General features: G+C 48.6%; 1 protein-coding gene across 1 annotated transcript; it reads right to left on the minus strand.

The window, feature by feature from the left end:
* Positions 1 to 356: 356 nt before the first annotated feature.
* Positions 357 to 27,841, minus strand: LOC135813940 (uncharacterized). Its single transcript, XM_065326988.1, has 20 exons — positions 27,469 to 27,841; positions 25,337 to 25,392; positions 23,476 to 23,560; positions 22,398 to 22,427; positions 21,894 to 21,958; positions 21,337 to 21,417; positions 20,525 to 20,564; positions 10,733 to 10,798; positions 10,260 to 10,316; positions 9,539 to 9,663; positions 9,089 to 9,190; positions 7,501 to 7,577; positions 6,936 to 7,059; positions 6,445 to 6,486; positions 5,618 to 5,684; positions 3,857 to 3,964; positions 3,108 to 3,172; positions 2,877 to 2,957; positions 1,760 to 1,860; positions 357 to 1,447 (listed from the first exon to the last, which is right to left on the minus strand). Exons 1-20 carry the CDS (start codon positions 27,501 to 27,503, stop codon positions 1,253 to 1,255), a joined length of 1,602 nt encoding a protein of 533 aa, XP_065183060.1. The 5' UTR covers positions 27,504 to 27,841; the 3' UTR covers positions 357 to 1,252.
* Between the last annotated feature and the right edge of the window lie 69 nt (positions 27,842 to 27,910).

Here is a 27,910-nt window from a genome sequence, read left to right on the forward strand (position 1 = left end):
AATATGAACTAGGCTTATAGCACATCTACTGCAGCTAGCGGGTAAGCACAATGGCCGAGTGGGTAATACATGAACTATCCCCATTGTGTTTCCAGCTACGGTAAGTTCCCATTTTCCCTGATATTCTCGGGCTCACAGGATTGCATTGTACTAAAAAGTATAAATGTGCATGAGCCCATGTCATTTTGGTACCCGGTATTAAAGGTAATAACCAGTAATTACACATCATTGCATCACAGACAGTACCGTACAGCCCTCTCAGTCTGCATACAACTATGTCATTTTGAACGCACAGGCAACCAGACATGCTCCGCCGTCTGCTTGCGTTCGCACAGACAACCAGAAATCCTCTGATATGAAGACGAACACATATTGTCGTTCAGGTAGCCCACAAGCATAGCATATCTATGTGGCGTCTTGTGCGTTGAATGAAAAAGTCAGTTGAATGAAAGCCTATCATAAAATAGAGAAGTAACACAAAATTGCAGAAAGAAGAAGAGACAAAGCTGCCAGACAAATGATGTACTTCGAGTACAGGTGTGAGCAAAGCAAGAGAGAGAGAGAGAGAGAGAGAGAGAGAGAGAGAGAGAGAGAGAGAGAGAGAGAGAGAGAGAGAGAGAGAGAGAGAGAGAGAGAGAGAGATAGATTGATAGATCGATAAATTGATAGATTGATAGATAGATCGATAGATAGAGTGAGAGAGAGATAAATAGAAAGAAACCAAGGACATTGTGATCGGTAAACAGGGTGCTGTGGACACACCACCGGTGTTCAGGACATGCAAAGCAGTGACGTGAAGAAATATGTGCCATTCGGCACGATCCAGTACATGTAGCGGCAAAGCGAGTTCCTTCGACACAGGTCGAAAACGAAACAAGAACACTAAGCGATAACACCTATCCAAGTACCATTCTCCCGTCGTGACAGCGCGCTTGCAGCGCGAGTGCGAACACTCTAAATGGCAGTCCGATATAACAATACTAGCTCCGAGGACACAGAGAGGTCCGAGTAGAAAGAACGTGGAAGTTAGACAAATGTAGGTGAGCAGCGGCACCACCGTGCCACCCTGCTCAAGGACTACAGTACACAGATGAGCAAAACAAGAACGTCAAATAAATGCGACAGAACAATGCAGAATTGTGGATAGAAAACGTAATAGGTACAAGAGAAAGAAAAAATAGACTCAAGGCCGATTTCCAGCGATAATATACGAGCTGAAAGTGGTCAAGCGAGATGCACTCACGTTAGCAGATTAGGCAACTTTTTTGATTTTACGAACAAAGAGAACGCTGAGCAGGAAGTAGAGCGCTGTGAGCCCGAACAGGATCGTGTAGCCAAGGCCGTAGGCACAGCCAAGCTTTCCGGACGAGCCGATATGCACTTCCTGGAAGGCGTGCACGATGATACCGGCAATCGGTGTGGCAATGATCTGTGGCAAAACCAGCGCCTGCATCGAGCACATGGGGAGGCAATTGCACGATCAGTTAGATAGTTACTGACTGACAACCGGTCAAGCAAAAGGAAGGTGTGGTATCACATTGTGAGGTGGAAACAGCAGTGTGATCCAATACCCTGACCTCCCTACAATGGTCAAACCCACACCCACATACATACATACACACACCCACCCCCCCCCCCCCCCCCCCACCACCACACACACGCATACATACATACATACACACGATCGCAAACCACCCACCCACACGAGTACTTGCACTTGCTCATTGCCGGAAACTGGTGACATGGGTCAAAACCATACCTGATGCCAGACAGCCAAATCCTTGGCGCGCTCTGCCGCATTTGGCAAGACATCGAACACCATTGCCAGATCAACAGACACGAATGCTCCATAGCCCAGACCTGGATGATCACATTGGTAAGAAAAGGAAGAAAGGAAACAAGCCAGGTCACAGGAATCCTTCACAAAGTATGTCTTCTACATCACACAGCAGCTACAAAGTACGTATTGTTGTGGACTTTGAATCCGTTGAAGAGTCAAGTGGCCACTGGGCACTGGCCTTGCAGTCGTGAGCACTGCTGCTCCATTTTTACAGTCAGTACGTTAACTATAGTGTGTGTACGTGCTACAAGCAGTAAGGCTCTACTAAGGTTGCGTTTGGTTGGGCATTTTCAGAACGTAAATGACAACCATTCTGGAACGGGAATGGGTAAGAATCACCTGACCAAACTAACGCGACAGAATCAACTCGGAGTCACTTGACATAACAATTTCATGATGTGGAACGGCGGCTTTCTTCCCTTTTACCCGACTCTAGTTTCCTTGAGAGAGTCAAGGTACTTCTGAGTGCATGATTTGAGGCACTTGAACCTGATGCTACATTGTTTGGCTCGCAGCAACCATTATCATTTTTGATTCCGGAATGGGAATGCTCATTCCAGCATGTGAGGTGGAATGATCATTCTCCAAAAGAATCATTCTCAGCGATTCCCATTCTGGAATGGGACCAACCTAACGCACTTTTTGACCAACCAAACGGGCGAGAATGATTCGTGATTCCAAGTGATTCCCATTTGGGAATGTGACCAACCAAACGTAACCTAAGAACCCTGGCACCGGTCATCCCATCGGATTTCAATGTCCATGGCAGTAGCTGTTTAGTGATTGAGTAGGCTTGTATGTGCACAAGAGTACGTAACCAAGAGTTTGCAACTCCTATCGAGAGGTGCGATGAGTCAGCCACGTGGCAGGTTTTTATTATTATTGCGTCTTCTAAAGCACATACAAATAGGAATAGATGATGTGGGTAGTGCTCCCTGGTACACATCAATGAGCTGCAGCACATGCAGAGCGTCCTCAGCGCAGCGGGAGAAGCCCGTTTTGAAAGCGTCGCAAATCAGACAGAACATTCCCTTACCCAGAATGACCATGGTGAGTGCTGCCAGCCAGTAGACGCGCGTGAATGTCAATATCAGGCAGCACGTCGTCATCGTGGCACCTGCAGGACAGATCGCGTGCATGCAAGCAAGTGGTTAGCGCAAACGCACTGTTGAATTCCAGTCACAGAACTTTTAGTTTTAAAGCTAATATGCAGAAGATGAGCACACCCAATGTGTCCTCATTACACATATTCATGCTGGCCACATACCAGAGACATAGACGAAGATCTTCCTCCTCTGGAATCTGTCGGTGAGAATGCCGCCAACACCGGATCTGCAAAAGGGAAGACGGGAAAGGAACAGAGCCAGGTGAGGAGGCCTTGACCAGCAGCCAGGCATTCTAGCAACGCTACATGGATGCAAAACGTGCAGCATAGCATGCTACTACAAGTAGTGGTGCTGGTATACAGACGGCAGACATACATGTGTGTACTGGGACACTACTTAGAGTGTGCGTAACATGGATGCAACTAATAGAGAGGTTAAGATGTTCGTTATTTCTGACGCAACGCGCAATTTCATGTCAAATTTGGCGCAAAACTCCAAGTTTCGACGTGAGCTGCAGGTCACTCGCGTTGTTTTCCAACGCGCGAGCCAAATAACGCGAGCTGAACTTTCGCGTTACTTCTGAAACAACGTGTATCTTAACCTCTCCAATGAAGTTTCACCCCCCCTTGTTGACGCACTGGTCGTGAGACTAACCACCTCAGCCTTGTTTGAGTTTAGAGTGCTTGGTAGGACTGCTGGTGTAGAACATTTAAAACAATTTAGTGGATTTTTTTGATGTTTGATGTTAAAAAGTACATTGTACAGTGTGGTGCCAAATCGCTAAACTAGAATATACATTACAGTTCTCAGATCTTAGGTCATACCCAACTGCACACATCTGCAGGTTACAATGCTCGCCTGTCACGCGGCAGACAGTTCTCAGTACTGCAGTCGATGCACCGGTACTTACGAGACAGCACCGGCCACCATGAACGGTATGAAGAGCAGGGACACTGCGCGCATGGCCGACATGCAGGCAGGCAGGCGCACGACGTCATCCAGCCAGTACTCCAGGAATCTGGACGCAGAATGCACCAGTCGGGGAAAAAGAAAAAATATCCTCAATACAGGAACACAATAGCATTCATTGTGTGCTGGCACTAGACAAAGTCATGACGTGTTACTGTTGTTGTCCCTGCCCTTTTGGCATGTGTGTGCCCCTTTTGGCACGTTGGTGCGGACCGCGCGCGGTCTGCGCCGGTTTCATGATTACCCCATCCTCATGGATAGACTTCATTTCACCTAGGGGGGCGTCCGATCATGGTGAGCCACGGTCTGCCTGGTGGGCTGGTGGGATCCAGCGCTTATTTGTATCGGTTCGCCTTGCGGGTGTTCGGTTTCCGTGTTTTGCTGGCTGGCCTTTGTGCGTCCCAGTAGGGTTCAGGACGGTGTTTTTTTTTTGTGTTTCGTGAGCGGATGTGTTTCACGCGTGATATTCAGGTTCAATCCCTGTGGGGGTTTTTTCAGGTTAGAGACCTGTGGGTTTTTCAGGTCAGAGGCCTGTGGTTATTCAGGGTAGCGCCCTGTGGTTTTTCTATGTTAATTTTTGTTTGCGTATTGGTGACCGATTTGTTTGTGTGCTATCTGGTGTCCTCGTGGATAGACTGCCCCTGTATCCGTAGGCGTGTTCAACGTTGCTGTTCTGCCATTCCTTCTTGTGGTTTTTCTTGTCTGAATTTTGGCTCCTAGTATTGCTGAGATGTTTGCGTCAGTCCGTGTTTCTTTCTTTGTGTGTGTGTCTCTGTGAGTTTTCGTAGCCCCATCGGCTGCGTGTTGGTTTTCCGGACAACTCCTGTGGTGTCAGATGACTGGTCACCCGGTTCAGCTGCCGCGGTCTTCGCAGTAGCGTCGGTTTGCCTTGGCTTCGCACCAGGGCGAGGTGGTTGTTTTCCGGGGGCCCACGCCTGAAAGATGGCGGTTCCCTCTATGGGTGGGCCCAGTCTGTTTTCTTTCCACCCCTTTGCTTTGGCTTTTCCCCCGTTGTCCGGAGTTACTAATGTATCCTACTGTTTTGGCCCTGCGTATCTGCATGTGTATGTTGTTCACATTTGATTTCTTTTTCTCCTGTCTGTCTTCTCTTTTTGTTTTTCTTCTCTCCCATCCTCAGGAGAGGATGCATTTTTTTTCATGTGGAAGTATGTTGTCCCTGCCCTTTTGGCACGTGTGTGCCCCTTTTGGCACGTTGGTGCGGACCGCGCGCGGACTGCGCCGGTTGGAGATTATCGTACATGTTCTTGTTGTTGTGCGCATGCTTGCATGCTTATCGTGCGCATTCTGGTTGTTTTGGGTGCCCTCTTCCTGAGACTCTCCTTGGAACAACAATGATAATCTGTCCTCTGAGTGTGGCGTACGTGTGATGTATGAATAAGAGAGTAATCGGAAGGGCTATCGTGCGAGGGAATAAACCCCCCGACGACACTGTCACTGTTTATGCGGTGATGAAACTTAGGAAAAAGCTGCATCATGCAGAGCATATTCTATGGGTCCATGAAGAAGAATTGAATTATCGAAAGAAACACAACCCATCCACAACCGTTAACCACCGGTTCGTTGCACAGAAACGTTTCATCAGTGACTACTTCTGGTATGCTAGATGAGCGAAGATAATGGGCGAAGCAGCTCGCGGTAGCAGAAGAAATAGAATCAAATGTGCAGAAAAATATGTGCTCACCCGACGCTTGAGGCAAGACCCATCTGTAGCAAGAAACGCGTGATGAACACCCAGCTAAAGTCGGATGCTGTAGTGACCACCACAAGGACATACACACAACACCCATTACGGGCGGTCAGTACATAATAAGCACATACCGTACTTTCGCTCGCAAAAGCACATCTGCCTATGTGCAAAAGTTGCTGTTTTTGGCAGAATCGAGCGATCAGTTTTGCTCGTGTACAAGCACGCGCAATAATATGGATGAACAGCGGATAAAAAGTGTATGGCCCTTTTTGGCTGCATAGACCAGTCTTCATCCACTTTCATGTGTGCTAGTACAGTTTGTATGGGCATTGTCTGCCGGACTTGGGTGAATAGTGATTCTGACATATCAACGTCAGTGCATCAACCGGTGAATTGTGTAATAAACTGCTTGGTGCTGAGTGATTGTGTTCATACTTTAGCGCACGTGCTTTTGTGTGCGGAAGTGCAGTACATACATACACAGGTGTACTGCACAAGAGAGCAAGTTGGTTCACAGGCAACGGTTCTAATCCAGTCCTGTCAAGAATCACAGACATAGCTAGAGCCGAGCAACACCGGTGATCCATGTACACGCGTAGCTTGCGTACATGAGTACAATTATGATCGTCTCTCGACAGTTGTAGGGTAGTCACGCAAGGTAAACTCACACTGCGTGCACAATGACCACATCAGATAGACACAGGTGTACAGCTGAGCTGCCTACTATCAGCAGTGAGTCGGCAGTGTGAACGTGGTAGTACCGAGAAAATAGATGACAGATACAGTACCGCTGCTCTATCATCTCCAAGGTTGTGACTTACATTTAAACGGACTAACGTAGCCCCAAAGCAGATCCTTGATAGCTGAACATAAGAGAGAGAGAGAGAGAGAGAGAGAGAGAGAGAGAGAGAGAGAGAGAGAGAGAGATAGAGAGAGAGAGAGAGAGGAAAGAAAGAAAGAGAGGTAGGGGGAGTGAGAGTAAGAGAAACCTGTGCTGTGACTCCGAGTTAAATTATGACCATCATGCATGTGTACAGTGGGCTATATGGTTTGTATGGAGGCTCCGCAGAACGAGCACGGCTTTTATACGCAACCATGGTACACACCGGGTCTCCATATTTGTTCATCCAACTTTAATATAATATTATCTCAAGTATATGAGCTATCCTTCAACCTCTCTTCAATGAATCTGTCATTGGAACCTCTCAGCCTGTCAACCCCACGGCCGCCAGGCTCAATCATCATCCAAATGCCACCCTCCCAATGTTCCCAACAACAACAACAACAACAACAGATCACATGACAAACTTACACATTTGCATTTTCCTTGCAGGCAGAGTGTGCGTTGGTGCCTCCTGTATGGTTGCGCAGGTGACGCTAGTGCTGATGAAGCAAATAGCTGCCAAGACGGCAAAAGTTCCTCCGACTTGAATTTGCTGCAAGAGCAACAACAGGCCGCACATGAATTCACGGTGAGAGGGGGAGAATGGGATGCCATGACCCAATTCACCGTGAGAGGGGGAGAATGGGATATGCCATGACCCAAAGCAACACAACAACAGATTAGGGGCTATGTCGATGTCTACAAACACCTATTGTATCCGAGTAACACATTGACCTGGCAGTACCCCCCCCCCCCCCATAGATACCACCACCACCAATGCTGCCGCCACCAGCACCGTATACACCCACATGCGTGCCACTCGGAGTAAGCATTGCTGCTGATATGGCCGTTTGCTTCCGCAAGTCTCCTGGGCCACACTACAATCGACCTACTACTTTGTGGTCAACACATACCCACCCACAGCAGAGATGCAAAGGTCAAGGAGTGCTTGTCTATAGTGGCACACCCGCCATAACACAACCAGTCAACTCACATCAGCAAACATTCCCAGGCCAGCACCGATTAAGTTTCCTGTCAGCATCATGACGCCTACAACACCAGAGCTGAAACCTGAGCAGAACACGCAACATGCCAGTGCAGAAGACAGGTCATAGGTCTCACAGTGCTTTGGCACGTACCGCATTTTCCAGAGTATAAGCCGCACCCCTATCTTTTGCCACGAAATACAGACATCTACTCCATTATCACAGTTAATTTGATCATCGGAATATAAGCCATACGCCTTTTTTTGGGAGAATTTGGAGTGTTCAAAGTGCGGCTGATACGCCAGAAAATAAGGAAGGTCTCAAGTATATAATACACTCATACGTTGTTTATCCGGGCGGTCTGGGACCGGGCACTGCCTGTAACTTTGAAGTGTCCGTAACTCCGAATCACATACATTTTGATGCGGAAGGGTCAGGGATATGGCATAATTATGATTTCACTATTTCCACAAAAAGCGACAAACAAGTACAGTCAACTTGGCTAATAACGACCGTGGATATAACGACAATTTGCGAATAACGACAGAATTTCCATGCCCAGAGCAAAGTCCCATCTAACTGTAATATCTATAATCTATAGACTTCGGGTATAAGGACACTTTGCGAATAAGGACACTTTTCTGATGCCGCGCCGAGTGTCTTGATACGCAAAGTTGACTGTAGTAATATTTCCACTGAAACTCACCCAAAGGGTGACCGGTAGACCGAAGTGCCTGTAACTTCGGGGTCCGAATAACCGAGGCATGAGTGTAAATTATTCTCTAGTGCAACCATTCAAGTTGAAAAGGGAAACAATGAATTAGCACACCTATTAAACTAAAAAAGTTACTCGTAGGGGCGGGAACAAATTCCACCTCCAATAGTCATCAGGTTGAAGGAATGCAAAGCGGAGAACACCCTGCGCTCTTCACTGTTCGTCTTGCCCAGATGAGTTTTTTTGTTTTTCGTGTGACCTGTATCTCGATAAGGACACATGCAGATGTGATACCCGCAGCTTGGCATTCCAATAGCTGCACAGATTAGCCTACCTTTCAGACATGCTTTGAGCAGAGAACTTGTCACGATTTGAGCTATCCGCTACTACATGTATCTGATGATGCATCTGTGACACCTACACATTTCTTGCCACTGTGGTGCAGTGGAGTGATCTATTATTTGCTGTATTGAATACTATTCATTGCCTATTTCTCCAATCAAACAATGCTGTCTCTGTCTAAGCTGAGCATTACGGGAACAGGCCACGCTAACGATTCGTTGATTTGCTGCACTCCAGCAAGTGCACAGCGGCAGAGTTTGCCCTTGCAGAAGTGATGCTCAGACCCGGGGCTACACAACAGATGTCCTTCGGACTCCTATCCACAGGGATACGTTTGACTGGTTAGCAGCATACAAGTTCATGTACTACAGTGCTGGCCAAAGAAATCCAACCTCATGAATAAGATAGCGTTGCCGGGCGTTACGCAACCCTAGCACTACACACACTGGTCTGTGCACTCTAAAGCGGCGCTACTTTATTCATGAGGTTGGATTTCTTTGGCCAGCACTGACTGTACACACAGTGTGGAGTACACTTACCTCTTGCCGACGGATGTGTCTTGTCAGCAATCAGACCAGTGTATGCCGTCGTCATCATGGTATTGCCGAAGAAGAACACACCAATACACAGGATGTACAGGCCTGAGAAAAACAGACAAGCAGAGGATGTGACAGCACCGCATAGAGCACTGATTAGAAATTGCAGAGGCATACACTTCTCTGCACAACTACTGATTCTGTACGGCAAGATTGAAGCCATGTTTCTTTTCAGTTTGGTGGTGAAAGTGCAGGTGAGTTGGGTTGTGAATTTCCTAACTCGGGGGGAGGTAATGTTTTTGTGTGGAGTAATGCTACAAACACCTAAACCAGTCCTGGTTCAACGGTACCGCTCCCTTCCTCCCTGTTGAATGCATGTCAAGCCCGCAAACACCCACACCCACACAGCACTTCCAGGCAGAGGTACATGTACATTTTTTTATAGTTACGTACCGACATCTCCCGAGTTGATGTCCGTCGGGAGAGCGATACGAGGGTCGGTGAGGTTAGAAGATGGGCACCGGGGCTTGTGAACGTTACAACCGTCAGTCCCATTCTTTACTTGATCTGTTGGCAGCCTGTATGCATGGCACGATTCAGAGCAAATATTCCTTTCTTCACAACAACAACAATGTAGAGCACAATTAATATAATAAGACATATATGCACATGCTAGTGCAGGCGCGTAACACCGCCATAAGAGGTAGGCCGGAAGGAGGGGGAGGGTCCGGGGGTGTACCACGGGACATTTTTGAAATTAGGGTGCAAAATCCTGCATGTTTTAATGGTTCACGTCTTCAGATAGAGAGCGTATTGCACCCACTGTCTAGTCTCTGTAGTGCATTGAGATTTTGTTGATCGAACATGAAATGGATACACAGACAAAGCCAGGCCAAGTACATGGCGAGATGTCGCCAGAAGAACGTCTTCAGGTAGAGAGCGTATTGCACCCACTGTCTAGTCGATTTTGTGGATCGCACATGAAATGGATCATGTGACACAGACAAAGCAGGCCAAGTACATGAGAGAGTGGACGATGTGCAGATCGACACGGCCTGCGGGTACTTCATTACGAGCACACCATTCTCAGACATGTGAGTGCAGTAGGGGATCAAAGCTTGCACTCCACTGGCAAAACGGGCCGCAAAGAGTGCAGTGGAAACGTCGTGCTTACAGGCCTTGAGATTTGCTGAAGAGCGGCACAACCAAAGCGGCCAGTGCGAGTCCAATGCTGGAAGAGGGGAGAACACATACAGCAGCAGCAGCAGCAGCAGCAACAGTGCACTAACATTTAATTTAATCCGATTAGACATGTGCAACTGTTTATTGGGATGTCAAGCTCACATTTTTGCATGTGAAGAATAGTACTGTTGTCAGCCTGGACTGGATTTTTACATGTTGCAACAACGTCATTTGTACAAGTTATGAGAGCCACTCACGAGCTCAGCAAACCCGGAGAAATGTTCACGAGCGGAATGCTGTCAGCATAGCTATGGCACGCTTGCGCACGCACACATACACTCCGACACACACACGCACACACACACGCACACACACACATTGAGCTATCAACACAGTACAAGTATTCGCACCAATGTGCAAGACCATACTACTGTATTGGCAGTGAGTGAACACAGGATTGCTTACCAGGATAAGATAGTACCGATAACCATGTAGATTCGACGGCGGCCATATTTCGAGCGGCAGTTGTCGCTATGAACAAGAAGAAACGAGCCAGAAACATAATCACATATAAACATCTGAAATGATGAAGTAACTAGTTGTCACATAACCTAGCTACACATGAGCATACGCAATATAAATAAAGAACCCAATTTCTGGCACCCCGACAAATAGAGTAACCTGTCTAAGCGGATCCTGGTAACTCATACTGACCAACCACCACAATCTCAATCCCTTGACAAGACATGCAGAATCCCTGGAGTTCTCTCAAAATCCCTGGATGGCACAAAAACAAGTGAAAAAGAGCTTTTCCCGCCAAAAAAACGTTCGACTCTGCAGCTGTGCGTACAGCACAGATCGACCCTGTAGTGCAGTTTGATCAGTCGGCGCCCGCCTGTCACTTTGTCAGTGCAGATCTTGCATGGTCAGGTCTTTAAAGTGCTGTGCACAGTTCGAAGTGCGAATGAGCACCGTACATACCTTTGAAAAAAGTTAAAAACTGGGACGTTCGGGGAGAAACCATGGAGTTTTCAGGAAATTCCTGTATCAGACAAAACTTTGGTTTTTCCGGGAGTTTGCTTGAAATCCCCGGGACCCCGGGAGGAGTGTTGATTTTCCGGGATTTTCCCGGGAAAAACGGGAGGGTTGGCCAGTATGGTAACTTTTCAGGCGGAGTGTCCTTCTAAAACCATTCTTCTAAGAGATTAACCAAATCAAGCCCCCCCCCCCCCCTCACACAACATTAAAAGTGACGTGCTCATTGTTCGAGTAGATCCCGTGGTTACCGTTTGCTAGGTCGATGTATTGTGTGCTGACCCGGCACACGTGAGCATGATGCTAGTACTGACTAGACACTGTTAGGACCTGTCTAGACATGCGATTGTCTGTACCGTAGCATTAATCTAGTACATGCATGGCATGCAATACCTGCCGGATCATATGACGGAACTGGTTTGCTGATTGGCTGTAGGTCTGTTCGCTTTATCAGCTGTGCTTTTGTTGTAGTACCAGTTTCACATTGGAAAGGAGTTTTTTTGTCCTGGAGAGAGGACAACAGCAGAGTTGGTATGTCCGTGCCAAGGCACGATGATGTGTGCATACTATTAGTCTAGAGGTTTTCGTTCAGTTACGAAGAACAGAAATGAATACAGTCTTCTTTGGAGTCCAGATTCCGTGACCGAACAACTGGTCCTTCGAGCCGGATCCGAGTCCGAGGCAGTAATCGGAGTCGATGGAAAAAAGAACGAGCGTCAGGTCGACGAAGGGTAAGCCTCCTTCGCGATATGGAGAGTGGGATAGTGTCTCCCAAGTTTCCAAGAAATCCAGTAAGGAAGCCGAACTGGAACTCGCGGCCAGGATACGCGAGAGAGAGTTGCAAGCTGCTGAGGAATTAGTCCAGCTGGAGGCTGAGGCGGTCGAAAAGAGATTGGAACTCAACAGAGAGTTGGTGACCAAGCGATTGGCTGCAGACAGAGCAGCGCTGGAGTTGGAGCTCTCAGAGAAAGGCTCCACCGCGAGCAGCCGCAGGAGTCGGAGAGATGAAAGTGCATGGAGACTGTCCCACGCAGGTGTTGGACAAGGGCTCACGACAGAAGCACTCGTGCGCCATCATCAACTCCTTGAGAAGCTCAAAATTACCAGCGCAGAGTCTGGGAGAGCAGGGCGCGCCTTCAGCGTGGTAGACGCAGTTGACATCCAGCCGGCCAAGCCAAGACAAACACCAGCTGGTAGTCTGCCTCCATGCATGAGTGCTGTGGATGTGGAACGAAGAAGTCCCCAGAGCTGGCTACCAAGTAAGACCAAAACAGTGGAAGCTGGTCGAAGTGACGGACTGCCATCCACAGTGACACAAGAGAGGTTTTGCAGAGCGAACGTTCGCGCGAATTTTCGTTTGACGTCACGAAAAGCGAAACTTAGTGCGAACGTTCGCAGTTTTGAACACGAAAGTTGAAGGAAACGCGAAACAAACTTTCGCAGTAATTTTCGCTCTTTGTGGACCGCTGGTCAGCCTGGTGCACGGTGAGCGACCCTCATTTCGGCCTCAATCTTCATGTTTGTGCTTGATCTCTACTCTTGGCTTGGTCCGCGAGTGCTAGCTTTCCGATACTTGTGGCAGCCCGTGTTGCTTCATCTCCAGAACCATCTCCGATCTCCTGCTTGCTCGTCTTCTCACTGCTCAGAGTCGGTTACATCAATAATGCCTTTTTGGATCTCAGGTGTTGATGCACAAGATTACGGCACAAGCCAACCCGGCCCGTTTGTCTGTGGGTCTCCGGCCATGGACAACGTAGTGAAAGAGCTCTCGTCTCAGGCCGTGACTCAGAGTACCTGGTGCGCATGCCGCCACTCGCAACAAACAAATAATTGGATGGAGACCACTTCTCAAAAACAAGCAAGTGCACACGAAAATTTCTTGGAGCGAGAAAGATGCAAACTTTCGCAGTAATTTTCGCTCTTTGTGGACTGTTCGTGCACGGTGAGCCACCCTCAGTCCTCATGTTTGTGCTTGATCTCTACTCTTGGCTTGGTCCGCGGGTGCTAGCGTTCCTATACGTGTGGCAGCCCGTGTTGCTTCATCTCCGGAACCGTCTCCGATCTCCTGCCTGCTCGTCTTCTCACTGCTCAGAGTCGGTTACAACAACGATGCCTCTTTGAATTTCAGGTGTTGATGCGCCAGATTACGGCACAAGCCAACCCGTTTGTCTGTGGGTTTCCGGCCATGGACAAGGTAGTCAAAGAGCTCTCGTCTCAGGCCGTGACTCAGGGTGCCACCACTCGCAACAACAAAATAATCGGATGAAGACCACTTCTCAAACAAGCGAGTGCACGCGAAAATTTCTTGGAGCGAAAAACATGCAAAACACAAATTTCGCGCGAACGTTCGCAATAGTTTTCGCAACCCGGAACGCGAAAATCATTGCAAACGTTCGCTCTGCAAAACCTCTCTACACAGTCCATTGTCATTGATGGTCCAGTGAGCAGCGACAGCGCTAGGGGCAGTCAAGTACATGCAGGTATGTCTGGTGATAGTGCAGTGAATCCTGTGTTGCAGAGTAACAGTTTTGCCCCAGTAGCTGTGGCTAATACTAGTAACAATGCACAACACAGACCAGGAAAGATGGTCACTGTGCAGTCCAGCTTTGCAATTTGCACCATTCACCACAACTAGTCTGAAGCCACAACTGCCCCAAGGCCCACAGTATCAGACACCAGCTAACCAGAAGTATCACCCTGCTGTGACATCTCAAGTGCAGCCAAGTAGCTACACAGTCCAGCAGAAAGTGCCTAGCCAGCTTGGACAGGCCAGAGTAGTGAGTGCAAGAGGTCAATCAGCCAGACCCACAGCCAGCAGCCAGAATCCTGCAACTTTCTACACGCCATATTATGTACAGCAAAGAGCACCAGCAGCAGCACAGAGTCAGTTGGCTACGCAGTAGTGTTTAAACCGAAACACGGATTCTTCGAACGAATAATCTATCGAATAATTTCGCCCTCCATCGAACGAATAATCTATATTCTATCATACGCATGATGGCATTTTTCAACACTTTTTCAGCACTTTTTAAGTAGTTTTTTTTAATTTTTTGCTGATTAATATCGGATTTTGTTATGTGGAGGTGCAAAACCGGTTAACCTATACTCGTACCGCCAAGAGTACCTAACCCCCCAGACTGCAGAGTGTGCAATGCCTGATCCAGCTCTACATAGGGTCTTGGTCGAAAGTGGTCAAAGACCGAAAATCACATTCACTGCATCCATGTTTCCCTCGTATGGAAAGAACATAAGTATTACTAGATACCGATAGGAGATTAAAACTTGGAGGAGAGGAGATTGAGAAGAAATACTACGAGCAGATCTACGCCGTGCAAATATCAGCAGGGTCAGCACTGAGCATAGACCTTTTTTTGTTTTTGTTTTGTTTGTTTTTTTCGATTTTTGATAATTCCTACGACTATTCGATTATTCGTTCACCCCACGAATATTCTAAATTATTCGATTATTCGTTTCAACACTACTACGCAGTATAGTCAGCCAGATGGACAACGTCCATATACATCACCAGCTGCTTACCCTCATGCCGGGACATACAGATCCCATTTGAAGCCGTTGAAGCTACCGCAGTTTGACGGAGCGCCAGTGAACTATGTCCCTTGGAGACAGAAATTCATGAGTTTGGTGGGAACAGACCCCCACACAACTGAGCACTACAAGATGGCGAGACTGAGAGAGTCACTCGCCGGAGGGAGTGCCGAGGAACTCGTCCAGGACATTATGGACGGAACAGGCGCCTTTCAAGCAGCATTGGTGGAAATAGAAGCCTGGTATGGCGGTGAGGAGCGACAACTTGAGCGTCACGAGAAAGATATCCTGACGTGGCCCAAGATTGACAACGCTAAAGCCACCGACAAGCTAAAGAAGTTTGCTCTAAAGCTGCGGAGTACCCTGGTCAACATGAAGTCGTGTGGCATTGCTCCCGGCCTTGAACTGTAAACTAGCAGCAACCCAGAAAATACCACCGACCCTCCTGCTGAGGTATTTTGAGCTGCATGAGGACTGCGATGTTTGCAACTTTGCAGACTGGCTACTGAATCTGGTTCATATGCTGAGGAAGGTAGAGGAGAGGCAGGCAGAGACCCACAAGACACCCACATCAACGGCAGTGCTGCAGAAGTCACAGAGCCGACACGATCATCGACCACATAGAACGTTGGCAACTACAGCAGGAAATGAGACGCCAAAGGCCAGATGCAAGAAGTGCGGAGAGGGCCACGGCTTAGCTGACTGCCGGGCATTTGCCACCTTGTCAACAGCAGACAGGTGGAAATTCGTTAAGCCGTTGAATGTGTGTACCTGCTGCCTGCGCGTTGCTGGCCATCGTTCTGCTGAGTGCAGGAGCAACCCATGTGCTAAGTGCGGTGGAAAACACCATGACATGCTCCACATTGTGAGACAACAGCAGAGCTACAGCAGGAAGACGGACAAAGAGCCAGCCAGCATGAATCAAAGCAATCGACTGGACAGTCCACAGCGAGGCGGTGGATCACGTGAGAAGCCACAGCGTCCATCCGACACAGCAGCGAAGGCCACAGCAACCACCTGCACCGCTAACACCGGGGTCCATGTTGCATTCATGACTGTGCCAGTCAAGCTGCAACACCAAGACCAGACGTATGATGCAGTGGCACTGATTGACTCGGCATCATCCACCAGCTATATCAGGGCTGACGTTGCTGAGAGCTTGGGTGTCAGCGGGCCAGATGAGCAGCTCACCACCTCAGTCCTAGGCGGAACGACAGTAACAGGCCGCCGGCAGAGAGTCAACCTGACCATCCACAGTCATGATGGTGACTACAGCACGGCGTTCCAAGCATGGACCCAGCCCGACATCACAGCTCCGCTACCGGCCGTTGACTGGCATCAGATGAGCCAACAATTCCCCCACCTCCAGCAACTACCGCTACCACAGGTCGACTCGCGGCAGGTAGACATCCTGATTGGTATCGATGTCATTGACGTACACCGAGTGCTGGAGGAGGCCACTGGGCGCGCGGGAGAGCCCATTGCACGCCGTCTACCACTCGGCTGGGTTTGCTTTGGGCCGGTGGACATGCCGACGGGTGCCACATCCGAGTGCACGCTGCACGCATCTGCAGTATGTGAGCCATTGCTCGATACACTGGTCGCTAAGTTCTGTGAGGATGACCAGGTGGGCATGCAACCACAATCTGACAAGACGATGGCTGAGATAGAAGCAGAGCACCTCGTGGCTGACAGGATGAAAATCACTGATGGTCGTGTCACGACAGGCATCCCTTGGATTCGGCCAGACCACCAGCCACAGCTGCCGCCAAACCGAGCCATGGCAGAGAAGCGGCTGATCAGCCTCGAGCGATCTCTTCTCAAGAAGCCGGACATCCAAGCAGAGTACGACAGAGTCTTCCAATCATACATCGACAAGGGATATGTGGTCCGCTGTGAGGATAGTGCCGCCAGACACGGTGACCAATGGCTACTACCGCACTTCCCTGTCGTGCGCCACGACAAGGCGACCACGAAAGTGAGGGTTGTCTTCGATGCAGCGGCTCGTCAGCGGGGTGTGTCTCTCAATGATGAGATGTACACTGGTCCGAAACTGCAACATGACCTGATTCACGTCCTACTCAGGTTCTGCCGTGAACCGGTTGCGATCGTAGGAGACATTGCAGAGATGTTCCTGCAGGTCCAGCTACAACAGCAAGATCGGCGGTACGTACGCTTTTTGTGGCGCAAGTCGACAGACGAGCAACCATCCATTTACGAGTTTACTCGGCTCGTGTTCGGACTGAAGGCATCACCGTTCATCGCCTGCCGAGCTCTGAGGGAGGTAGCCGCACAGCATGGGGAACAGTACGACTCAGCAGCCCGAGCAGCGGTCGAGCAATCGTTCTACGTTGACGATTTCCTGAACTCACAACCATCAGTACCAGCCGGCATCTCAGTACGGCAGGGGGTGCAGGACCTGCTCCACATGGGCTCGTTTCACCTGCGGAAATGGCGCAGTAACAGCCGTGACGTGCTCCGTTCTATCCCGGAGGCCGACCGAGCAGCCGACGCACTGGTGAGCATCGATGATTGCAGCGACGCCGCATCAGCTGCAGTCATGAAGACGCTTGGTGTCGTGTGGGACGCAGCGTCTGACACGTTCAGCTATCGCTACAACACACCGGACGACCAGCGGCTGACGAAACGAAGCGTCCTATCCAAGATGGATAGCATCTATGACCCAAGAGGGCATATTTCGCCGTTTACGATAAGGGCTCGACTGCTGTTCCAGGAGGCATGCATTCTCGGCTGTTCCTGGGATGACCGTCTCCCATCAGAGCTGGAGACCAAGTGGCAGAGGTGGTTTGCAGAACTACCAGATCTAGCTGGGATCAAAGTGCCACGATGCTTCAAAAGCATGGAGCGCCAGGCTGACACCGCGAAGCTCACAGTACATACCTTCACCGATGCCTCGGCGCACGCCACTTCAGCTGTCAGTTATGTCTGCGCGGCGTATCCGGATGGTTTTGTGAAGGTCAGCCTTGCATTCGCCAAGGCGCGGGCAACCCCAATCAAGAAAGTCACCATCCCTAAGTTGGAGTTGCGAGGTGCAGTACTTGGCCTGCGCACCAGCAAAGTTGTCAGCCAAGCCCTCGCTATTCCTGTTGCTGAACATGTGTTCTGGACCGATTCCCTCAACGTCGTGTACTGGGTGAGGAGCCATGCCAAGAACTTCACTTCAGATGTCGCCTGCCGGGTCGGTGAGATTCAAGCCGACACCAAAGCTAGCCAATGGAGACACGTACCAGGAGTCCTCAACCCAGCCGACTTCCCATCTCGATGTATGAAAGTGCTGGACCTCGTTGGACGTCACACATGGTGGAGTGGTCCGGACTTCCTGACCAGACCGGAGGCAGAGTGGCCGCTTGTGGAGCTTGCTACCCCTCCGCAACTACCTGGTGAGCTGAAGAAGAAGCCATGTGTGACATTCGCCAGCCAGGTGACGCCATCTCGACTAGATCCTGCCACATATTCGACGTGGGAGCGTCTTACCAGGGTGACGCCTGGTGCTTACGGTTCGTACAAAATGCCCGACGGCAGACTGCGACAGTCACGAGGGGGGAAACCCACGTCGACACCGCCAACACCAGTGCCCCACTAGTCTATGTCCGTTTAGCAAGCGGTCATAAGCCAAGATCAGTAGTGACAGTACCGGTGCTGACGGCAGCAGAAGTAGCAGGAGCCGAACGACATTGGTTTGCACAAGCTCAGCTGTCAGCGTACCCAGCCACGCTTAAGCGCTTACGGGCAGGTGAGGAATTACCACCATCTGACCCTCTCTACCGGCTCAACGCGGTCCTGGGTGCGACGTCACACCCTGCTCTCATGGTCGTCAACGGACGACTGAAGCATGCTGTCAACCTACCTGTTGGTGTTCGCCAGCCAGTGATCCTACCACAGCGTCACCGAGTCACTACGCTACTCATCCAGCGCGAAGACGACCTCTGTTGCCATGGTGTCGGAACCCAGCACCTGCTGTCCAACCTACGACAGAGATTCTGGGTTGTACATGGTACATCAGCGATCAAAAGTGTACTTGCACAATGCGTTACATGCAGCCGACTGATGAGTAAGGCTGCGGAGCAGATCATGGGACCGCTACCCAACCATCGCACGTGTGGTTCTCTCAAACCATTTACCAGATGTGGAGTAGATTACGCAGGACCGTTCTACACAAAGCAAGGGCGTGGTCGAGTGCAGCAGAAGCGGTACATGTGCGTTTTCACCTGTTTGGAGACCAGAGCATGCCACTTGGAGATGGCCTTCTCTTTGGACACAGAAGCATTCCTGATGGCATTCTCCAGATTCATCAAGCGTCGCGGCACTCCGTCCATCATGGTGTCGGACAACGGCACGAACTTTACAGCTGCCGAGCGAGAGCTCCGAGAGGCGAGCGAAGCCATTGATCGCACGCAAGTCAGCAGGAAATTCGCTCATGAAGGAATAGAGTGGCGGTTCAATCCTCCGCGAGCACCCCACTTCGGAGGAGTATTCGAAATTGTTGTGAAAGCTGCTAAGCGTGCCATCACCACAGTACTCGCTAATGCTTCGCTTACCGACGAGGAGTTGCTGACCGCACTGATTGAAGCAGAGCATCTCATCAACACTCGTCCGCTGACTACAGTCTCAGATGATGCTCAGGATGATCAGCCCCTCACTCCCCAGCATTTCCTTGTGGGACGTATGGATGCGCCTCTGGCCAAGGAAGTGACGGTGCTTGGTGAGCATCAGCATCAGCGGAAGAGATGGGCGGCAGTACAGCGATTAGTAGACGAAGTGTGGCAGCGATGGAAAAGAGAGCTTCTACCATCCTTGAACCTCCGGAAGTGCTGGCGCCAGGCCAAGAAGAGCTTGAAGGTGGGTGACGTGGTGATGTGGATGAGTCCCGGCACTCCGCGCGGAGAGTGGCCATTGGGTCGCATTATGGAGACCTTCCCAGGAAAGGACAACAAGGTGCGCGTCGTGGACGTCAAGATTGGAGGCAAGATCCTGCAATGTGTCATCCATCATCTCGTTCCTTTGCCAGTTGGAAATGAGTAACAGTGATGGACATGATTATGTAGTTGTGTCACACTCGGATTGTTTTTTGTTTTTTTTAGTGTGGTTTTCTCCTCGTGTGAGAGGGGGATATGTTCGAGTAGATCCCGTAGGTTACCGTTTGCTAGGTCGATGTATTGTGTGCTGACCCGGCACATGTGAGCATGGTGCTAGTACTGACTAGACACTGTTAGGACCTGTCTAGACATGCGATTGTCTGTACCGTAGCATTAATCTAGTACATGCATGGCATGCAATACCTGCCGGATCATATGACGGAACTGGTTTGCTGATTGGCTGTAGGTCTGTTCGCTTTATCAGCTGTGCTTTTGTTATAGTACCAGTTTCACATTGGAAAGGAGTTTTTTTGTCCTGGAGAGAGGACAACAGCAGAGTTGGTATGTCCGTGCCAAGGCACGATGATGTGTGCATACTATTAGTCTACAGGTTTTCGTTCAGTTACGAAGAACAGAAATAAATACAGTCTTCTTTGGAGTCCAGATTCCGTGACCGAACACTCATAACTCTCTCATCGAATGTGAATTTATCTGAAAATACCAACACCTCGCAGTAGATATGGAGGGGAAGAATCCGACCTCCCTAGCTGGTATCTGTGCACCTATAACCTGTGCTCACCTGAGATAGCCGAACGTAGGTGCTGTGACGATGACAACAGCTATCAAGCAGCAGAGATAGGGACGAGAAGACGAGAGGATTAAAACACACACACACACACCTGTACTGTACAGGGATATGTGTAATTTGAGGGAGGGGAGGAGGAGGGTGGATTTTGAAAAGATTCTTCAACTGAAAGACTAATACCGTAATTTGACGGTAAAGTACCGCCAGAGCGCCCCGTCTCGCGAGAGCACCCCACCTTGATTTTACAGCCAGGGAAAGGAAAATCGTATGGCAGAATGCAACGAAATTTGTACGGTGTGAGAACCTTAGTGTACTAAGGTCACACTAAGCTGTTTTTTGTGTGGAGCTCGTGTCCGCTCGAAGGTACGGATTGTCTGCACAACATGCAATATGTGTACAAAGTGTCTCGTATGACCTACAGACAGGAGACCACCTCCACAATACGACCATGAAAGGACGAGATGATTGGGCGCTCTGGCGGTACTTTACGGTACAGTGAGACAGCAGTGTAAACATCCTGGTTACAACATGCTATGGGATAGAAAGGTTTTGATGACCCTGCAGTCATCTGGCTTGGATATACAGTTCCTATGCTAGAACGCATACATGTATATTGTACCGTCCTTTGGAGGTACGTAAATTGAAGTTCCACTGTACATGAGAATAGCCCTTGCCAATGAGATCTCTGGTTGGGTGCAGGCTGGAATTTGTTTGGCAAGTTAGAGGAGAGAGGCGGCGGCTACAGCACATCAGCATGAGTGAGTCTAAGTATTGTGAGTAGCGGCGAAGTAATCTCCGACACTTACTGGAGCACAGGGCGGCCAGGAGTGCCAGTGTATTCGTCTTGTGCTTCGGCCCCACAAGAAAGTTGATCTGAGCTGGAATAGCTGCAGGGACGCAACAAGACACACAACCTCTACTAAACCAAAGTACATGCAAACCAATCGAGTCAGGCCCACCTCAACAGGCACAGACAGCTTTCAAAGTACATGTAACGCTGATACAGGAGACCTTGATTTCCTCCAACAGAACATAAGCAACATACCGGCATCTCCTCTCACAGCTTGGCCGGCCATGGCCCTTATTTACGTGCTTGCGCTCATGACACAGTGCATGGCGAGGTTTCGCTACACAGAAATAGAGCGTGCTAAGATTCGTATGAAACTCTAGTACGTAACTCTCTCAACAAAACCCTGCGGCACTTTCATACTTCATTTTCATGCACTTCATGCCGAGCTTATAAGGTGCTATCCTGGTTTGCCTCTCTGCACACGGCATGTGACAATAGAGAGAACGAGAAGCGGCTGAGAGGAAGTAATCAGCACCAGCCAATCCAGTAGGTGCACTGTGTCGATGGACTTACCAGCAATGATTAGCACCATGGTGGTGATCATAATCCCTAGCCATGCCACATTCAGCAGAATAAGCCTGTGCACAGTCACAGTCACACACAGTAACACACAGTAACACACAGTCACACACAGTAACACACAGTCACACACAGTAACACACAGTAACACACAGTAACACACAGTAACACACAGTAACACACAGTAACAAACAGTGACACACAGTAACACACAGTAACACACAGTAACACACAGTAACACACCCAGTGAACAGGTCTGTAACAAGTCTGTTCACACGCATGAAGCATGGACAGCCATAGCAACAGTTGCTGCAGCACCCTACAGAAGTCGGCTTGCGTGGCGGGCAGGCACCCCACCAGCATGCGGAGGCATAGGCAAGTCAACGCACAACTTTCTTTTACAAACTACACGTAGAAAGAGACCATCAGCAACACCACCGAGAACAGTCACAGCAAATTAATCAGATGAGATGCTGAAGAATATTACACTGTACATACCGCTTTTTGGAGAGGATGTATTCATCTGACCTGGAACACCCAATACACATCACAGTGAATAACCAGATGAACAAAAAACAAAACATCTGCGAAGACAATCTTTGCTAGCGTACGCAAAGTCAGTGAAAATCGCAAATCCCACAAGCAGAAAGCTCCACAATGGGCAACTTCCACCTTGGGAGTGCTCGATGCCCACACTACCACTGCTCACACAATGCTCAATGCGGGGGGGGGGGGGGGGGGGGGCAGAGCTTTTCTAACCCAGAAGTCAGAATGAGTATTTGCCTGCAACAGAGTTTACTGCTAAGCGATCCTCAGACACTTTTCTAGCGGTATTAAATAGTAAACGGGGGAAATAAACTCTTGCATGTATTGTAGTTGTTGTACTTGTGGCTGATGCTTGTGAAGAAAAGTGCTCGCTTGCGTAGTTGCTCTTTACTGCTGTAACTAGTATTATTATTATTATTATTATTATTATGTATTGTAAGAAGAGTAAAGCGGTTGGCCATGGCATGCTGTTTTGGCGTACAGTACTGTCGGTCGCCAAAGAGCTGGAGGGGGGGTCAGCCTCGTAGCCTACTAGACCATTCTTATTTTTATTTATCACTCCCTTAGTATTGACTCACACAGATGTTTGCCATACCTAAGCAGTCAAATATTCCTGCATATTTGACTCCTTAGGGCTATATTGACCGCTTATATTTGACTCCTTTTTAGCGATTGAACACATGCTTTGGTTAGTCGTGATAAATCTAATATTGACTTCGTACTTGGTCAGTATAGGAAATAAAAGACCTCGGCTTTTATTCCCTATATTGACCTCGTACTCAGTCAATATTAGATACGTATTACAGTCTACAGGTCTATGCACAGTTGAGTTACCGTGTATACATTGGTATGCTATGCTTGATGAAATTCTAGCCTGGTCGTTCTTCGGCGAACGACAGTACTGTAGGTGGAAAGTTACGAGTGCCATGCACATGTATCCATGGTGATGAATCTTATCTTTTCTTCCAGCATTGCACCAACGTGGCTCAGTGACCTTGTTCTTGAACTAATTCCGTGATGCACCACTTACCCATCCTGGTACTGGGCCAAGTCGACACTTGTTCCGCAATCATCGGCACTGCAGACACTAGCTGTGTCCCCATTGGATTCATCAACTGCGCACAACATCGAGCAATCCAGAGAATATAGCAATTACCGGATATGACCGGCCTGGATTCGTTGATAAGTCAAAGATGACTTAGGGGCCGTCCAAGGTTACCAATAATATTTTCAAAACGAAAAGTTTCGTTTGGGGGTGGGTGGGTTTGATGGAGTTTCGTTTTGAAAATAATTATTGAATGCAGATGGAGAATGCCTAGTTACTTCTGGGTGTCGAAAATTGACATCAATACTTTACTGGAATTCGTTCTACCTGCAGAAAGGGTGGGTGGGTGGGGGCTGAAAAATACTAAAACTTTTCGTTTTGTAAAAACAATCGGTAACCCCGGACAGCCCCTTACCATAGTGCGTTTAAAAAAGTATAGACCTCTGGTTTCAAAAACCATTATGCCAGCATTTATGCCACCTAAATTACTAAAATTTGTGTACACATGCATCCTAAAAAATTCCGAAAATGGGTGTTTACTATCCAATCGCTTGGTAATCTATATGAGAAAAATCAGGAGAATTGCCTGGGCCATATCCCGAAGAAAATCCTCAAATACATGTAGCTCAAACCAGATCTGAATCACATGCTAAGTAGTAGTCATGGACCAGCAGTACATGGCAGTGCAATAAGCCTTTTGCGCGTTGTACAGATGTACGAAGTTCTGTACTAGGGCGTAGGTGTGTACAGAACCGATTGGGTGTTCATTGTGTGCTATGCATGCGCATTTGACCAATTTTCGCCTCATAATTAATGTCAAACAATTCCTTTTCCAGCTTCTTCACTTTGGTTAGAACTAATGACTAGCTAGATCTTTGTCAGAAAAGGTTTTCGTTTGAAATGCGGCCTTCAGGGCCCATTTCTAAGGGAAATAGCAGAAAACACAATAGGGTCCTGCACATTCAGCACCCATTAGGTTCTACGGGATTCTACGGGATTTCGTGCATCTGTACAACGCGCAAAAGGCTTATGGTATCGCTATCTGCAAGAAGCAATGGCTGGGGGGCCAAAAATCCGTACTCCTTTACAAGAGGCCGCACCCTGCATTGTACTGTTACTGTAAAAGCCATTATTCTAACGAGGCACATATATAACGATTTCCCCAAATTGAGTAGTTTATGAGTACCAAAGGTAACGATTCCCACTAATTCTCAACGCTCAATATTAACAGTATATGTATTGATTTCTGTATAACGATTTCTATTTTAACGACAGATTTCTCCTCGCTAACTCGTTAGAGTTAGCACTTTGTTATATATATGGCTTTTACAGTAGTCTATCCTGGTGCCCGTACCAATGAGCCAGGTTGGTCAGATTCGATGGACACTGCGCTGTCGATGCTGCAATGCCATTACAGTACGGTATGTGTATGCCAAGATGTCGCAAGCAGCGTGCAACATCATACGCACGTGTCCTTGCGAAGGACCGAACAGTGCATAAAGGATGCAAGATGCATGCATACTGGCATCAACAAGCTTGCGTCTGCTGGCGTACAAACACGTCTAGGTCGCTACACATTACGTATAATTTTTTTAAACACAACCCTAGGATATACTTGTACATGTTGGCATAGCGCTGGTGAAACGACAAGCTGATGGCCGCAAACACAGGACACTACAGTCATTTGTATTCATGCACATTATGTTGTGGAGCAGTGAGGGAGGCTGGCAAGCGTTACTGGCGCTCAGGTCCTCGTCTCAGGTCCTCGTGCATCGGCAATTCGCCCACACGTGCCGACAGTTTAGCAGCAGTACAGCACAGTTGAACGGTGCAGCGAGAGCCTTACCCAGCACGTTGTACGAGGTGGATGACTGGCCAAGCGCACTCGACTTCAGTGAGACACTGCACCACACATCAGTGTGCATAGACATACGCATGTAAACACAAGCACACAAACACACACGCACACACACACGACGGGCAGGCAGGCAGGCAGGCAGGCAGACAGACAGGCAGACAGACAGACACATACACACACAGATTTCAGTCTGAAATTGATGGTGTGAGCGGAACCTGTACATGCATTCTAAAGCGGACTTCAATGTGGCCTGTAGGATTGAAACTGGTAGAGGTGAATGGTGCAAACTACAGTCTGTGCTCACAGGATAACGCGACTCTGTATGGCAGTGTGTGACTGGTGTGGTATGATTGAGTGGTTGGCGTGATCTTCTCCTCTTTTTTCTCTGTTTTTATGATTAGAATCGGGGACGATTCTACTCCGGGGAGGGAGTATTGTTGTAGTGCGCTATTTTGTGAACGTCATGTGTACGTAGTGCTAGTGCGTGCACATGTTGCTGTGATGTGAAAAGCAGTCTTCGTCTTGAGTTTGCCATGTCCAGTTATGCTTCGGTCATCTACTCGTAATAGTCTTCCCAATATAAATATTTAAAGGATTAGGAGAACTTCAAATTCAAAGGATCAGTCGGGGAAGTGGACTGCCTGAAAAGATTAAAAGTGCTCCTTTCAAAATTAATCAATTTCTTTCGCCTCTCGTAGTACGTTCCAGAAACTGACCGTGGTTGGTCCCCTGTAGGAGGGGAAAGGACCCAGGAGAAATTCTCCGAGAAGCTAGAGAAAACAAGCACGCACCCTTAGTGTGGCGATGGCACAGGGCTGGGGGCAGGAATGAATAACTGGACGTACACCAGTGCTGCTCAATGAAATCCAATCAAGCACAAGTGAATGCCACACCAGGTGGCAGGTGCTGTGCAGGCCTAGACCTGCGGACACCAAGGTGTGAACTGGCACAGGGCACAGACTTGATTCACACGACCGGACTTCATTGAGCAGCACTGTACATGACAGAGCTCCACTGCCACAGTCTTTAAACTAGTCTACACGCTTCTACTGCTGCAGACTGCAGTACATGTACAGTCCGACCTCGCATAACCGCACACATCCGTTTTCCACAAAAAATATCTGGATGGGCTAGGGAACCGGATAATCAAACACACATACTGTACTGTACGTATGCATGACATATGCTGTAAATCGGTAAACACAGTGTTGCCAACCGCCCGTATTTGTCCGTACTTTTACGGAAAAAATAAGTTTTGTCCGCAGTACGGATTTCAATCGGATATCCCGCAAACGATCATGTATATGATCAATTGCTAAAACCTTCGTAACTCCATCGTTTCTTGTGCCAATTCAACAATCGAAGGATCTACGTGGCAGCCAAAACTCCAAGCTGTCCAATGCAACACTCACGGAAGCGTTACGATATCGGATTCCAGAAATATAGACCAAAGTTATGACCTGGTGAAGTTGAAAATTGTACTGAATTCGTAGGCTTCGCAAGTGAACACTGTGGCTGGAAAAGTTGTACAGTATCGTTTTTTCTTCCAAATTACACTAAATCAGTCAAATTGTTGACCTGAAAAACGAGTACGGAAAACTCTGAAAAATTCTGCAAAATGGCACTGGGCAGTACGCATGGGGGTAGAGGGCACTTGGTAACACTGTAAACAACAATTTTCTTCCGGATGGCGAGGGATCCGGATAAAAGAGGACTGGATAAGCGAGGTCTGACTGTACCACCGAGAGTACATAACCCCCTGGGGGTCATGACACTCTTGGTACGACGAACCTTGAAACGTATTTCTCCATTTACAGTACAATGTCATGGTTGTATGTGTACTCAATGTGAGTGCATGTTCAAACACATGAACTATACTCGTGCTCATGCATGCTTGAAAAAGCTAAGAGCACCTGCACCCCGGCCTCCAGTATTGTCCATTGCGTCATCCCTCTTTGTAGAGTGTTCTTCGAGTGTCAATCAATCCATTCCTATGCGTAGTGGTACAGTCAGTTGACAGAGAGGAGGATTGACTACTTCGCACATGGACAGGCAATTCTGCCAAAGCTTTCCACAATACCAAGAGACTCATGGTAGACCTACACCGCCATGATACGTACCGTGTTCCTTTCTTCTCCATCTCATCGCCCTCCATAACGTAGGGGTCGTGCGTAGGGTCGTGCCTGCTGATCGAACCGCCGGAAATGATGAAACCCCTACTTTGTGATCTTGGCAACAAAAAATTACCAGAGAGAAGCGTCCACTCCCTCCCAAGTCTCGCAACTGAACTCGACTTTGCCTCGATCTCCAGTGTACCACAAACTATGGGAAAGGAACGGAAATCCGCACTCACTTCCTCTTGTCAAAGGAAAACTTTTCAAGAACAGTGGGCGTTTACGAACACAGGACTGAAGTGCCTCTTCTGATCTAGATCTAGAGCAGAGGTTGGATATTTTTCGCCTTCGATTCAGGAATCCAGCTTCGACAGCAGGGTAGATAGCTACGGCCGGCCGGCAGTACGGGTGGCTGTATGTAGTCAGGTAGCTGCCGCCTGGGTCTGGG

Source organism: Sycon ciliatum, chromosome 1, assembly GCF_964019385.1.
Source record: "Sycon ciliatum chromosome 1, ocSycCili1.1, whole genome shotgun sequence".
NCBI classification, from domain to species: Eukaryota; Metazoa; Porifera; class Calcarea; order Leucosolenida; family Sycettidae; genus Sycon; species Sycon ciliatum.

Excerpts from the sequence above, each read along its gene's own strand:
- LOC135813940 (XM_065326988.1), bottom strand. The coding sequence starts at position 27,503 with ATGGAGGGCGATGAGATGGAGAAGAAAGGAACACG. Across the intron at positions 9,664-10,259 it reads TTCAGCAAATCTCAAGGCCT|GCTGCCAACAGATCAAGTAA; the intron begins GTAAGCACGACG and ends CCATGCATACAG. Across the intron at positions 1,448-1,759 it reads ATTTGGCTGTCTGGCATCAG|GCGCTGGTTTTGCCACAGAT; the intron begins GTATGGTTTTGA and ends TGCTCGATGCAG.